General features: G+C 39.1%; 1 protein-coding gene across 3 annotated transcripts in view; it reads left to right on the top strand.

Moving 5' to 3' along the window:
• The window catches only part of Parn (poly(A)-specific ribonuclease), a 149715-nt gene that overhangs the window by 33798 nt on the left and 101662 nt on the right, over positions 1–14255 (top strand). For all 3 annotated transcript variants that reach the window (XM_074060055.1, XM_074060053.1, XM_074060054.1), the window contains 5 exons: positions 2170–2213; positions 3441–3483; positions 4521–4596; positions 6912–7022; positions 7629–7698. In XM_074060055.1, coding sequence (XP_073916156.1) covers positions 2170–2213; positions 3441–3483; positions 4521–4596; positions 6912–7022; positions 7629–7698 — 344 coding nt within the window. The remainder of the gene's footprint in view (positions 1–2169; positions 2214–3440; positions 3484–4520; positions 4597–6911; positions 7023–7628; positions 7699–14255) is intronic.

Raw genomic sequence — 14255 nt, 5'->3', positions numbered from 1 at the left:
TATATAAGTTTCCTCCAACTTGGATTTTTTTTCTAGCTTTCTCATGTTTGCAGTCCACAGCTTCATCTTACCTTTTCAAGGTGCAGCTTGCACCTCTTCCATGAAGTTTCCCTGCATGTTGCCTTGTCTAATATATAACCCGTTCTTTCTGTGAGTGTCCTCAGACCTTGGTACCTCTGTGGGACATAAATTTCTCCTTTTGTTATATAGCATAACTGGCATAGCAGTTTATGTATGAGTACTTAATAAATGTTAACTTGAATGAAACTAGTCTTGAGTCAGATTCACTAGAAAGCAGGTGACTTGTACAATAGGAGGTGGGTTAGGATAGCAGTTTTTTCCCTTGTTTTATCACTAAGGCAGCCTGGGTAATATATTTATATATGCTCTGGCCTTGTCAATAGAGAGAAATGCCTTCGATTTATCCATGCAAGAAGCAATAAGAGTAAATGAGGAAACCTATTTAAAATAGTAAGAGTTGTTATATACACTAGCACCAAACTTTTTGTTTAAAAGACACCAGAGCTCACACCTATAATCCTAGCTACTCGGTAGGTAGAGATGGGGAGGATCATGGGTTTGAGGCCAGCCTAGCCAAAAAAGTTAGCCACATTGTATTTCAACCAGTAAAGCTGGGCATGGTGGGACACTCTTGTCATCCTGTCTATGTGGGAGGCATAAATAGGAGGTTCCAGGTCCAGGTATGCCTGGGCAATACTCAAAAAATGTGAGATCCTATTTGAAAAACAAGCAAACAACAAAAAACCTCCAAAAACTAAAGCAGAAAGGGCTGATAGTGTACCTCAAGTGGTAGAGCACTTTCCTAGCAAGTGTGATGCCCTGAGTTTAAACCCCAGTACTGCCAAAAAATAAAAATTAAAAAAAAAAAGGTACATTGAAGAATCCATATCTTAGAGCTGCCTTTTAGGGGAGGGTCTCTTCTTATGGGACTTCACCTTAGGTTTTGCTCTGGAGGTAGCAAGAATTCTACTTGTCCCTGCTTGTAAAGCTTCATGGTGGTATTTCGAGATTACCAACAGTCCTTATGACATTTTTGTTTGACTTAGCATCGAAACCACGAGTTTGTGTATTGCCCATTAATTTAACGATAGCCACTGCAGAGTTGGTAGATATTTCGAACTAGCTAAGGTCAGTCTGTATTTACAGGCCTGAAAAGCTAATTGCAAATGGCAGTTTCCTGTGAAGCATGACTAATGTTGAAAAGAAGTGTAGTTTACAAAGGGTCAGGAGTGTGACTACTCAGTCTAACATGGCAATTATGTATGTAAATGAGTTAATTCAAAATTAGAGCACTCTCATTCCTGCTCTAGACTTTCTGATCAAAATAAACTTGGGAAATAAATAGTGTAATTTAGGCACTTGCTGCTAGTGCCACTTTAGCAATTTTCTGAGTACTTAGAGCAGGAATCATGTATATTGAAAAGTCTGTGTTTGAGTGGCCATTTTAACTAACATTCAAAGACAGCCTCAGTAGAGTTATAAACTACTTTACAATATGTCATTTCCTGTATAAATCATTTAATGACACTGCTAGTGTCACTGTTAGGATAAGTTTGTGTAATGGGCAGCCATCTGTTAGCTGTTACTAGGACCCCTTTAAAGGTACTACAAGCTTCTCAAATATGGCATTTTCTCCATTTAATAGAAATTCTTCCCTTTTATTTCAGTCATAAAACCCTGAAATTTGTCTCTTTTGGTTATGAAGAGGTTAGTCATATGGTTCCCAAGGAGTGAGGGTTGGGATGATTTTTTTAAAAAGTATTAATTAAAAATGTTTTTTTAAAGTTTAACTTATGGTTTGTATGAGGTATGATGGTTTGTTTGAGGAGACACCTATGAACCTTAGTTGCTCATGTATTACTATATTTTTTGGTGGGACTGGGGTTTGAACTCAGGGTTTTGCACTTACAAAGCAGGTGCTCTGCCACTTGAGCCACGCCTCTAGTCCATTTTGCTCTGGTTATTTTGGAGATGGGGTCTCATGAACTATTTGCCCAGGCTGGTCTTGAACCTTGATACTCCTTATCTCAACTTCTCAAGTAGCTAGGATTATAGGTATGAGCCACTGTTGCCTGGCTTGCTTATGTATGTTTTTAATATCATGGGTGTGTTAGGAAAATTCTAACAAATCATACTCTTGTTTTTTAGGACTTGAGAGAGTTTAAGGAGATGACAACGTGTGTCTTCCCCAGGTACGCTTTCTTTGAGGACTCATCTTGTTTTTAAAACAGTCATTGTAGCAAACACAAGGCCCTGAGTTCAAACCTCTGTAGTGCCCTGACCTGCCCCCCCACCCCCAAAAAAATCCAAAACAAAAAATCCCAGATATTGTGACATACACAATAGATATGTAGTAATGTATGAAAACCATTAGGTCATGATTAGTATCCACTTCATGTAAGCTGAAAATGATTAATGTCTTCAACTTTGTGATAATTGGCTATTTAAAATTGTAACTGGTTTTATTATCCTATTAAAAATTAGAATTTGAACTGGGAGTGAGTACAAATAATGATTCCTTTTTTGTGATCCCACATCTTGCTGTCTGAGGGACTGGGGAAAATTCCTTGTGATGTCTCTGGTCTTGTGTGTGAGATGTACCTTGTAACTATTCACCTGCCCAACTGAGTGTCTTCTCTGCTTGGTCAAGAACTGTCTGGCTAGAGATTTTTTTCCTCTACTTTAAGTCAGTGTCTTTCCCTGTTAGTGTTTTCTACAGTTAATACTGCTTGCTAGTTATGATACATCATGTGCCACATGCCTGAGAGATGACACATCAGCCATGTGGAGCCTACAGAGCCAGGGTCTGTGCCTTAGGACCCATTTGAAGAAGAACAGGCATGATAGCTGAGCAGTTCTTTCAGCTGGGATGTCTTGGTCACATTATCCACAGTTACATGAAAAGAAGTTGAGAGACACAGCTTTCAGATTGGTCAGTCTTTGTTTATTATTTCCAATCTCTGAAATAGAACAGTGAGAAATAATAGCACCAGGAAACTACTGAATGCAGATTCTGGCTCCCATTAGAATCTACAGTGTCCAAAGCTGGGCAGTAGTGGTAGATGAGATGAGGCTGCAGCAGAATTTGGACCATGTGACACCATATGAGGGTGTTTGACTTAGCCTTGAGGTGGATGTAGATCACTCCCTCTCACTTGTTACCTTGGCATGTTAGAGTGTGACCATCTGCAGTTGCTTGATGAAGTCCTAGGGAGGACTGTGTCACCAGCCTAATATAGCCATGATGACACTGCTAGGTTCAGAGTGGCTAATGTGCTCAAGTTCCCTCTGTCACTTTCACATATTTCATGTACTAAGCATGTATTTTATGTATGAAATATTTTGTGTATTTGAGTAAAATGAAGTTTGAACATTGGCATATCTTTTGTTTACCTTATTAAATGTTTTTTTTCTTTTAGACTTTTGGATACTAAATTGATGGCCAGTACACAACCTTTTAAGGTATTACTTAAATTTGAACTGTCACCGATAAGCTGTCGTTTGAGTTTTGAATTAACTAATAGTTTTGGGATTCTGGTCTATTTAAATGTCATTTCAAATATATCAAAGAAAAGAAGGAAGACAAAATTTAGAAAAAGATCAGAAATGAATATACTAAATGTGGTTGTCATTAGGTGGCAGAACTTTGTTTTTTTCCATTGTTTTTGAGCATAAGTTTTTAATATTGAGGTATGTAATTTGTTTTTGAGTAAGTTACACATGCACATAGTTCATCTCTCTGTTTTCTTTTCCTTATATATTTTGAACATATTTTATTTTTTAAAATTGTACATGTTTATTTATTTATTTGTTTTTGAGATGAAGTCTTGTTTTGTAGCTCAGGCTGGTCTTGAACTTACTATCCTCCTGCCTTAACCTCCTGAGTGCTGGGATTATAGGCATGCTCCGACAGCCCAGTTTTCATTATTTTATTTTATTTTTTGGATATGTTTTTTTACTCAAGAAACTTCAAGTCAAGATATGATCATTTGCTACTTTGTGAAGGAGATGAACTCCAGGGCAAGTAGCTTTCTGGCAAAGGGTCAGGGCCTGGTACATTTTGGGTGAGTAAGTGCTCAACCACTGAGCTGGCTCCCCAGCCTAACAAGTCTATAGGTTTGTTTTTATTCATAAAACTTTTTTTGAGATAGGGTCTTGCTATGTAGCACAGGCTGGCCTCAAACTCACAGTTCTCCAGCTTCAGCCTCATGGGTGCTGGGATTATAGGCATGTGCCACGACACCAGGCTGGTTATAATTTTCATAAAGTGAAATTTAAACTTGCTGCTGCTCTTGCACATGGAATAAATGGTGGCTTATTTTTCTTTGACAAACACAATGGGGCAGTATGAGATGCCTTTTGTGTGTGTGTGTGTGTGTGTGTGTGTGTGTGTGTGTGTGTGTGCGCGTGCGCGCGCCTGTCTCCATATGGTGGGTCTCTTTAATATATATCACACTGAGATGATGAAGTGTTATAATCCTTTGTTTCCTGGTTTGCAGGATATCATTAACAACACATCTCTTGCGGAATTGGAAAAACGGTTAAAAGAGACACCTTTCAACCCTCCTAAAGTTGGTAAGAATATTATGAAACAAAACTGAACGCCCTCAAAGTCTTTATGATAATTATTGATGTATACTGTAGAAGAAGGTGAAATGGCTCTAAAATGATACTGCACATTTGTTTATTTAGGCCAAGTTAACTTGCTCATGCCCTGCAGTGAATTACTGTTTCATGATTAAAGATGATCTTCTAACTCTTCATCTATCTTATATTGGTAGAGTTGGGTAGGCATTCAGTGAGGAGTTTAACAATTAAAGCTTCAAAGGCTTTTATTTCCTAATGCTTGAAATTCTTCCAAAACTTGATGTATCCTTTTCTATGGTGCATTGTTTAAGCAGAGAAAAAGAGTTGGTGGTTAATTGTCAGGAGTAGAATGAAAATACATTTTCTGTCTCAGAAAAGCCCAAGAATGCCTGCTGGTGCAAACACCAAGAATCCTAGCACTCAAGAGACTGAAGTAGGCTGGCAGAGTGCCTCAAGCAGTAAGTGTGAGGCCTTGAGTTCAAACCCTCATTCCACTAAAAACAAAAAAAAACAAGCTATGCCTTTCATTTGTGATGACTACCACTCAGCAGCATTCTAAAGCTTCCTTCGTATAAAAAAAAGAGACTGAGGTAGTAGGATTGTGAGTTCAAGATCAGCCTGGGCTACTATATAATAAGACTCTGCCTCCCAACCACCAAAAAAAAAAAATCAAGCTCAATCTCCTTTACTGATGAGATCAAATAAGAGTCCCCACCACTGCTTCTTCCTTCTGAGATGGTTCAGGAAGTAGAATGGCAACATTGAGGAGATCCAAAGGGGAAGGGGTTTTGCCACATGTAGAACTCACTCAAATATTTGGTGAGTTTGTGGGTTGCTACATCCTTGGTCCTGTTAGCCTAATTGTGCTGCTGATACTATAGTTAGCACCCCATTAGTGCAGGCTGAAAACTTGAAAGACATTGATGATAGGACTCATGACTCAAAAATTGATAATGGAAGGTATTAAAGTAGCCTATATTACAGTTATTTGCTTCCCTTTCTGGGTAATAGTCCAAGAAAGGAATTAAGAAAAGGACTGGTGGTTTGTGTGTATGTGGGGAGACTTAGACTTTGTCACAATATAATGAGGGTAATTGATTTGGGAAATAATGCGTTTCAGCTGATGGTCATCTCATGTTGAGGATATTACTTAGGTGGCAGCCATCTTAAAAGGCTTTTTTTTTTTGAGCTTTAACTGTACTATTTAATATTTACAGAAGTTAAAGAATTCTTGTTTAAAAAATTGTATCGACATGAAAAACATCTGCTGCCTTTTCATCATTAATTTCCATTCATGCTTTTGATTCTGTGTTACATAGCCTTCTTGAATTCATTTTCAGAATGATCTAGGAAACAGTTATTTATGAGTAAGAGTTTTATCCTTTTATTTCCATGTGCCTTCTGATATCTGGTAGAGAGCGTTGTCTAAAGCAGGTCATTCTTCTCAGGCTTTATCCTCTCAACATCTGTGCATATCAGTGTGACTGAGGAACTATGTTAGGAAATGGTGTTTGCAGTGAAGTGGCCCCGTGATGTAAGGGTAGCATTACAGAAAGTCTATTTTGGGAGTTGGTTGTGCTGTTGTCTTTAGATCTCTAAACTTAGAAACATAGTTAAGGGTGGTATTGACTTTGAACTGCCCATATTGAATTGGAGTCTTGTGTTTTAGGGGAGGATTACCTGGGGTATTGAAATAGAACAATTACTGAGCATTTACCATATATCAAGCACTAGGTAAGAGCTTTGCTTACGTCGTGTCATTTGATCACACAAAAGCCTTGTGAGGAAACTTTGGTTGTCATCTCCATTTTACAAAACTGGAGGCTCAGAGATAAAGTGACTTGCCCAAGGTCATGTAGCACATAAAAGATGGGATTCAGATTGACACAGTGTGACTCCAGAGTGCTAATCTTTGTTATGTCCTGATGTTTATCATCATGTAGAGGGAAAAGCTTCTTTTTTCCTGACCTTAGAAAGAAAGCAGAAGAGGAGTTATTGTCATAAGGTGAGTTACATGTGATGGTAAATGACCCACCAGTGTGTATGGAGGAGGCCCTTGGCTAACTCCTGGTAACATAACCAAGGCATTTCTCTAGTCTACACTAACACCCTCATTTCCATAACTCTAATCTCTTATTGTAATGTCTTGGACAGACAGAATTACAAAATAGATCAATTTTTTCCTGCTTATTTAGGATGTTTATTCAGTACACACTAATGTAATTTGAATTTGGTAGGCACTGTGCTGACTAGTTTTCATGTTTTGTGATGTCCTGGGGAAAACTCTTTCTTTTTCTTTTTAGAAAGTGCAGAAGGTTTTCCAAGTTACGACACAGCTTCTGAACAGCTCCATGAGGCAGGCTATGATGCTTACATCACAGGACTGTGCTTCATCTCCATGGCAGATTATCTAGGTATTCTCTCTCTGCGTTCCTATCAGACACCCAGGGGCTACCGTGATCTTACGTGCCTCCCTGTCTCAGCTCACGCTGAGTGATGAGTTACTATAGACTATGGGGTTTCTTTTGGTTCTGTAGAGTGGGAAGCACAAATGAAGGTGCTGGCAGTTCGTGTCTGATACTTACTTGTTTGCAGATAGCTATGTTCTTGATGTATCCTCAGATGATAATGAGCCGAGAAGGAGGAAACTCATGTCTCTTCTTATGAAGGCACTGCTCCCCTTAATTACCTCTCAAGTGACTTACTTCCAAATTCCATTATGTTGGAAATTAGGCTTCCACATATGAATCTGGGGAAGAAGCACAGCATTCAGCCTGCCATGTACCATTACCATTTCCCTAGGATCCACACACCCAGTTAGAGATGGGAAGTTCTGAAGTAGGAGATGGAGGAGATGGGGAGGGAACAGACAGAGAGGACCTGCTGACACTTACCTCTTGTAAGATACAGTACCTTTTACCTTTGCTGAATCATGCTGTTGATTTATCTGTATTTTTGTTTGACCTTTCAGGATTTGTCCACATGACCATGTATAATATCCTGCTTCTTTTCTTCATTAGGTTCTTTTCTCGGTCCTCCAAAAATTCATGTGTCTGCCAGATCAAAACTCATTGAACCTTTTTTTAACAAGTAAGTAATCAGAGGGTCCCAATCTCCAGTTCTCTCACTGAGGACGAGCCCAGTATCTTGGGATTATGGAGAGCTATAGTGCATTTTTAGATCAAATGTTTCTCTAGTAACTCAGATGTTTTTTGAGTATAGAAATGGACCTGTGGTAAAAAATTGATTAAATATAATGACAGAAAGAAAGAACTCTTACTAAAGGTAATATTTCTCTTCCAAGAATAAGAGCTGATGACTTTGGAATTTAAACTCCCTACTAGGGAGACATATATCCATTATACCCACCCTCTAGCAAACTTTACATGTGATGCCATTATTTCTTTCGCCACTATTATCTTCTTACATAATATAATTTTAAGGAAAAATCTAGATAAATGACTTTTAGGATCATCTTTGAAGTTTTGATTGTCCCTGTATCTTTCATTGGATCCCATCTGAATGAATCCAGTGAAGAAAGGCAGGTCTTGCTCTTCTGTACTCTTAATCTGGAGTCAGTGTGATTTAGGGAGAAGTCTTAAGTTTGGAGCATTTTGCAAGAATCTCAAGACTGTTATTTCAGAGTATATTTTATACTTGCTTGGCAAGGTTGAGACTAAAGTTGTGGATATGATCCTCAAGCAGCCACAAGTTGACTCTGTGCCAGCACCCTCAGCGTTCATCTTTGTCTCAGCCCTCTTACAGGGCTGGTGTTAGATTGTGTGAGCCAGACAGAGCAAGACAGCCCACACTGATCACCACAACTGTGAGAAATAGCTGTTTTACTGCTGTGTTGGTTACATCATTTCCTCCTATTATGTACAGCACTTTACAATCCTACCGATGCTCTACCAGGTGGGAACACTGTGTCCTTAATAATATCTGTATTAAATGCTACTTCCACACTGCTGACCTGAGGTGGCATACTGCAGAGAGGTGTTAATTCCAAATACCTAGATTCCTAAAGGATCTGGACGGGTGGTGTCTGAGTTAGTGAATTTATCATACTGCGGTGTCAGCTGTGGCTGCTGCTGCTTTTCAGTCTTTGTTGTTAGATTTTTATGGAAGTTCAGAGATAAGGTGTATGATTTTTAAAACATCTTTCAAAGTGGTCTGGGTTACAGCATGATGTATTGGAAAGTGATTTGAATGTTTCTTCATGGGAAATGGTGTGAACTTCAAAATCCTTGCTGTCTGTCCAGTTATTCAAGAGTAAAGAAGTATTTTCTTAGCTACTAATTCTTATTTTAGGGACACGGTTTATCTTTGGAAATCTTTGGAAATGTTCATGTCATAAGCCACGGAAGTCAGGTGACAATAAATGTGACTCAAATCGTGGCTGTTCCTTACATTTTTACGTACATGACATTTCATCACGATGTTTTCCAACATTTTCCAAGTTGGAAATGTTTATACTCACTTGTAAATATTTGAAGTGACAATCCTTCTTTACTGACTTCAGCTGCTTATAAAATCAGGTGAAGGATACAAACTGACTCAGATATCGGTCATCACTAGTTTAGCAATTACAAATGATCACATGCATAGCAGTGAAGATCAACTTTGATTAAAAAGCTTAGCTAAGACTTTCCGTATTTATTTTATTATTATTATTATTTTGGCAGTACTAGAATTTGAACTCAGGGCCTCACACTTGCTAGGCAGGTGTTCTACACTTGACCCCTCCACCAGCTCTGCATTTCCAGATCAGTTGAGTATTGCTAATTCTCTGCGGCACTTGTCAGAAGAACCGGAAAGTTAACATGGGGAGCTTCATTTTTAAATTGAACAGCTCTTCATTCAGACTTTTTCACCTACATCTAGGTACGTAGCAAAAATAGATGAATAGGAGGTAGGATTCAGGGCTCCTGTGATTTTGCATTAAAAATTCTGCCCTAACTTCATTTCTTTTGGTCTCTTTGCCATCCCATCTGTAAATTATTTTCTTCATTTTTGAAGGGGAAAGTTACATCAGGGTTTGAAATGAAAAGTAGCTTTCCCATGCTGTCTTGGATTAACTTGGTCAGGTGTGTCACCCATTTTCAGCCTACAAGCTGTGAAGCCACTGTTGCTTTTGCATCTCTTTCTGCTTAACACTGTGCCCTTGTTCTTATAAACTTACAGGTGCGATTTATGACATACACCTTGATTTTTATAATTTAAAAAAATTCTCCTTGTCTGAAAACATCGAATATTTACCCTCAGCATTATCTCAAGCTGATGATTTTAGAAAAATCATTAAGCTGCCCCCAGGTACAAATATGGTTTTGTTTTGTACTTGCCAGGTTTATGATTAAAGTAAACCTTGAGTAAACCCCCTCTATTCCTTTTAGTCCCCTCTCCTTAGTGTTGAAGCTCGGCCCCAGGGACTCATGCATGGGAAGCCCATACCTTGCTACACCCCCGGCCCCATGATATCTGTTTGGTTTTTGGCTTTGGTTTTTTGAAACAAGTCTTGCTGTGTTGTCCATGCTGAGCTTAAGCCATCCTTCTGCCTCAGTCTTCCAAGTAGCTAGGACTATGGGCTCTTATCACCATGCCTAGCTCTGCATTATTCAAAATTAGCATTTGGTGCTATTGGTTATGCCATTTTGGGAAGACTTGTTTGTTTATTTATTTAAAAGCATTTTTTTTTGAGATAGGCTGCCCTTTTATAGTTCAGCTGGCTTAGAACATGAAAGCTTCCTTCCTCTGCCTCCCAAGTGCTGAGATTACAAGTGTATCTCCCTATGCCCAGCTCTTGGGAAGTTTTACTGAGTCAACTATTGAGAGCATCCCCAGACAGCCAGTGTATGAGTAGTATTCAAAGATAGAATGGAGTATAAAGTGTTTTCTAAGCCATATTTGTCTAGAAGTATGTTCCTAGAGGATTTTGCATGGTGCCCTTGTGTTTTTTTCGTGGCTTAGTACCACCCACATGCCTCTTTGCTTTGTTGGAATTAGGGTGATGGTCAGAGGATAACTGAGGCATGGCACTCAGGATCCGCGGCTAACATGGGCTGTGTGGTGTGTCCTTGTTGTTTATGTTGGAGGCTCTCTGGTCAGGAAATGAATTATCTTCTTTTTAACTTTGGTCAGCTTTAATCAATGCATGGAAAAGCAGTCTTAGGGAAGATTTTTTGGTCCATTCCTTTTAGGCTGGAGAGAGCTAAAACACGCTGCTTTTACTTTCATTGTGCCACAGAAAGCACAAAGTATGACTCTGGCTTTACGTTTTATTAATAGTCATCTGTTTCTGCAAGACACCTTGAACCCTCTTGTAGGTAACCTTTTACAAAGTTTTTTGGGAAAGATTACTTTCCATTTACCTCAGTTCATAGAAGGAGGAAGGAAATGAGCAAGTGTTTAATTTGGCTATTTTCTATAAAATATTTAAAAGTATTTAAAAGGCAGGGGCACATGCCTGTCCAGAGTTGCCACCTATTCAGATGCAGTGTCCTCTTCTGAACAGGGTTCTGCTTGGAATCATGTTCTTCTGGGACAACACTGCTTTGTGATCTTTCTAAGGTACTGATGAGAAGAGCCATAGCAGGCGTGACATGCCTGTGGACAAATTCTTCCTCTTGAAACACAGATAAAACTGTTCGTCTTCCATGCAGCTTGTAAGGATTGAATGAGTTGTGAAAGTACTTTGGTAGTTACTAGAACTTGATAGACGCCTAGGATACACTGATTATTTTCCTTTCTGGAAGCGTGATGGGGAGGACTAGGGAGATGTTGGTTAAAGGACACAGAATTTCATTTAGCAGTAAATTCAAGAGATCTGTTGAACATGATTGTGACTGGACTCAATCTACTATAAACTTGAAAACTGCTAGATTACTAAAAAAGTAGATTTTAAATATTGCCACATAAAAGTATGTAAAGTAATGATATGTTAATTGGCTTAATGTAGCCATCCCTCAATGTAAACATATTTCAAAACATAATGTACATGATAAATACAATTTTTATTTGTTATTTAAAAATAATGAGGAGGAAATATAAAGACTGTAACATACCAGGAGTAATAAAAGTAGGTGTAGTGTGGGCTGGGGGTATAGCTCAGTGGTAGAGCACTTGCCTTGAATGTAGGAGGCTCTGGGTTCTAGCCCCAGCACTGCAAATCAAAAAAAAAAAAAAAAAAAAAGATAGAGTAGGAGAATGTATTATGTTTCTGGTTTAATGATAAAGAAGGAGTTTGTTACCTTGTGGACATAAAGTCTGAGTGCAGTGGCAGTCTACTTTTGCTTGTCGCTACTCTTTATTGTTTGTTTATCAATGATCAGATGAAGACTGTGTCAGAGTGGTACAAAATGGAAGCAAGATTGCTTTGGTTTGGAGCATTCAGCAGAGTTCTGTTATTCAAGTGGCTGTAATGCAGCAATTTATGGTAGGCTGCATAGGTATCTGTAAGAGCCATAAGTGCAGGAGGACAGCAGCCCTTGTGGTGCCTGGAATAAAGCATGTGGTTTTCCTTGTCCTATGTGGAAAGCAGTCATGTGCTACAACAAATTATATTTTCCTTATAATACACATGTGCTTGATATTTATTACCCAAGAGAGTTTTAAGCTCAACGATTACATGAAAGCAAAACACTAAGCACCAGAGTCGTACCTCCTTTCTTCCCAGCCCTCTTACTGGTAATGGGTGGAACAGTTCTTCCTTGCTGTTTACTGGTGTGCACCTTCCATTCATGCATAGCAGCACCCTGTGCAAGAATACGATCACCAGTAGGTAGGTGATTGGCCCATGTGTCCAGAAGTATGGACTTGCCTATTTCTGTGGAGGATATTGCTTGGTCACCTGTCTACCTCCTCCTGTCCTGCTTTTCCTTTATACAGAGGAACATTCCTGTGTCAAAACAATTCCACTTCCCCCTCCGTGAACTTCCAGCTTCTCAGCAGAAGCACAAGTTGTACCACAGTTTGCACTGTTGAAAGACACATGGCCAAGAGCATCACAGCACTCCACAGGATTGCTTTCCATCTGAGTTTAAAAGTTAAAAAGCCATTTGATTGATTTTCCCAGTAGAATTACATATTTTAGGAGGTTGAGTAGTGTAGTGTATTGTAGTTGGATCCCAGCTTTCCTCCCTATTCCTTGTGTGATCTTGAGCAAGTTACCTATGCTGTCTCAGCCTTCTTATCTGGAAATTGAGAGTTTCAATACCTGTGTGATAAGGTTGATGGAGGATGAAAGGAGAGAAGTGCTGTGATGAAGTCTATACCTGAAGCAGCTCTTCTGAACGATGCTGGGAGCAAAAGGAAGTCTGTTTTGTTTTCTCCTTCTTCCTTCCCTCCCTCCCTCCCTTTCTCCTTCCAAAACAATTTTAATCTGTATATGATAGCTATACAGGGGTTTTGTTGTGAAATTTCCATATGTGTATATGCACACACACACATATAGTACCCCAGTTTGATTCATCCCCTCCATTAATCTTCCTCCTTTCCCACTCCCCTTCATGAAATGACTTCAACAGGTTTCAATGTTTCATATTTATAAATATCTAGAAAGTAGCTCAACCATATTTACCCTCCTTTTCAAAGAAGATCCTGTGTCATTATGCCTTTTGTGCTTCTTATACTCTTTAAATAGGACTTTGCCTTGACCAGAAAGGGGGGGTGGGCAAAAAGCTCTGCTTGCAACTAAATGATATTCAGGGAGAAGATTTTGTTACCTTTTCTCCTTCAATTTTGTTTTTCCCCTTTGAGGCATGTGGTTATTTTTTAGTCCTGTGCTGTGCAGCATTTTTAGTGGTCTGTTTTTATTGGGAGAGGGAAGTAAGGAAGTAGTGCTTAATGGGGTGATTAGTAGAAATTGTTTCTTTCCTTTTTCTCCCTTTTTTTTTTTAATTTCTTCTCCCCCCCGCTCCCACCCCCTCCCTTACCACCCACTCCGCCCCCTCCTTTTTCTCCTTTTAACTACTTTAATTGAGATATAAATTAAACATACCATGCAGTTCATCCATTTAAAGTGTACAATTTACTGGATTTTGATACACAATATTACTAACTTTTTATAATTATGGTAAATATATATAACATAAGTTTTGCCGTTCTAACTACAGTGTGCAGTTTGGTGATACTAATTACATTTACAATATTGTGTAACTATCACCACCACCCTCTACTTCCAGAACTTTCTCATCCCCACAAACAGTAACTCTGTCTAACCAAGTAGAACTCCCCACATCCCCTCCTCTGTACCCCATCACCTCTAATCTACTCTGTCTCTGAATTTGTCCTATTGTGAGCTACTGCTTTTTAAGCAACTGAGTGCTTCAGCGGGTTTAATCTATTAAAACAGTTGGTATTTTACAAATACTGGGAGTGTTTCCTTTTTCAATTGTATTGTTGTCTTATGGTGAAATCACTTCGTTGGCATGGAAACTTTGAGATGTATAGATGTGTACTTGTGGGACCACCTCTGCTGAGGTTGACTTGTAAGGGAGGTGGTAGGTATGAATTGGCTGGGAAGGAGTCATACCACCTGAATGGGACATTGGACCCTTCTGAAGCTCAGTTTCCACATGTGCAAAATGGAGATGGTAATGTCCCCTCGTAGGGTGGTAGCATCAGTAAGACTGCTCAGTGTGGGGTGCGGT

Source organism: Castor canadensis, chromosome 17, assembly GCF_047511655.1.
Source record: "Castor canadensis chromosome 17, mCasCan1.hap1v2, whole genome shotgun sequence".
In the NCBI taxonomy this organism is placed as follows: domain Eukaryota; kingdom Metazoa; phylum Chordata; class Mammalia; order Rodentia; family Castoridae; genus Castor; species Castor canadensis.
The sequence above is the reverse complement of the archived record's forward strand: the minus strand, read 5'-3'. Positions and strand labels throughout refer to the sequence as shown.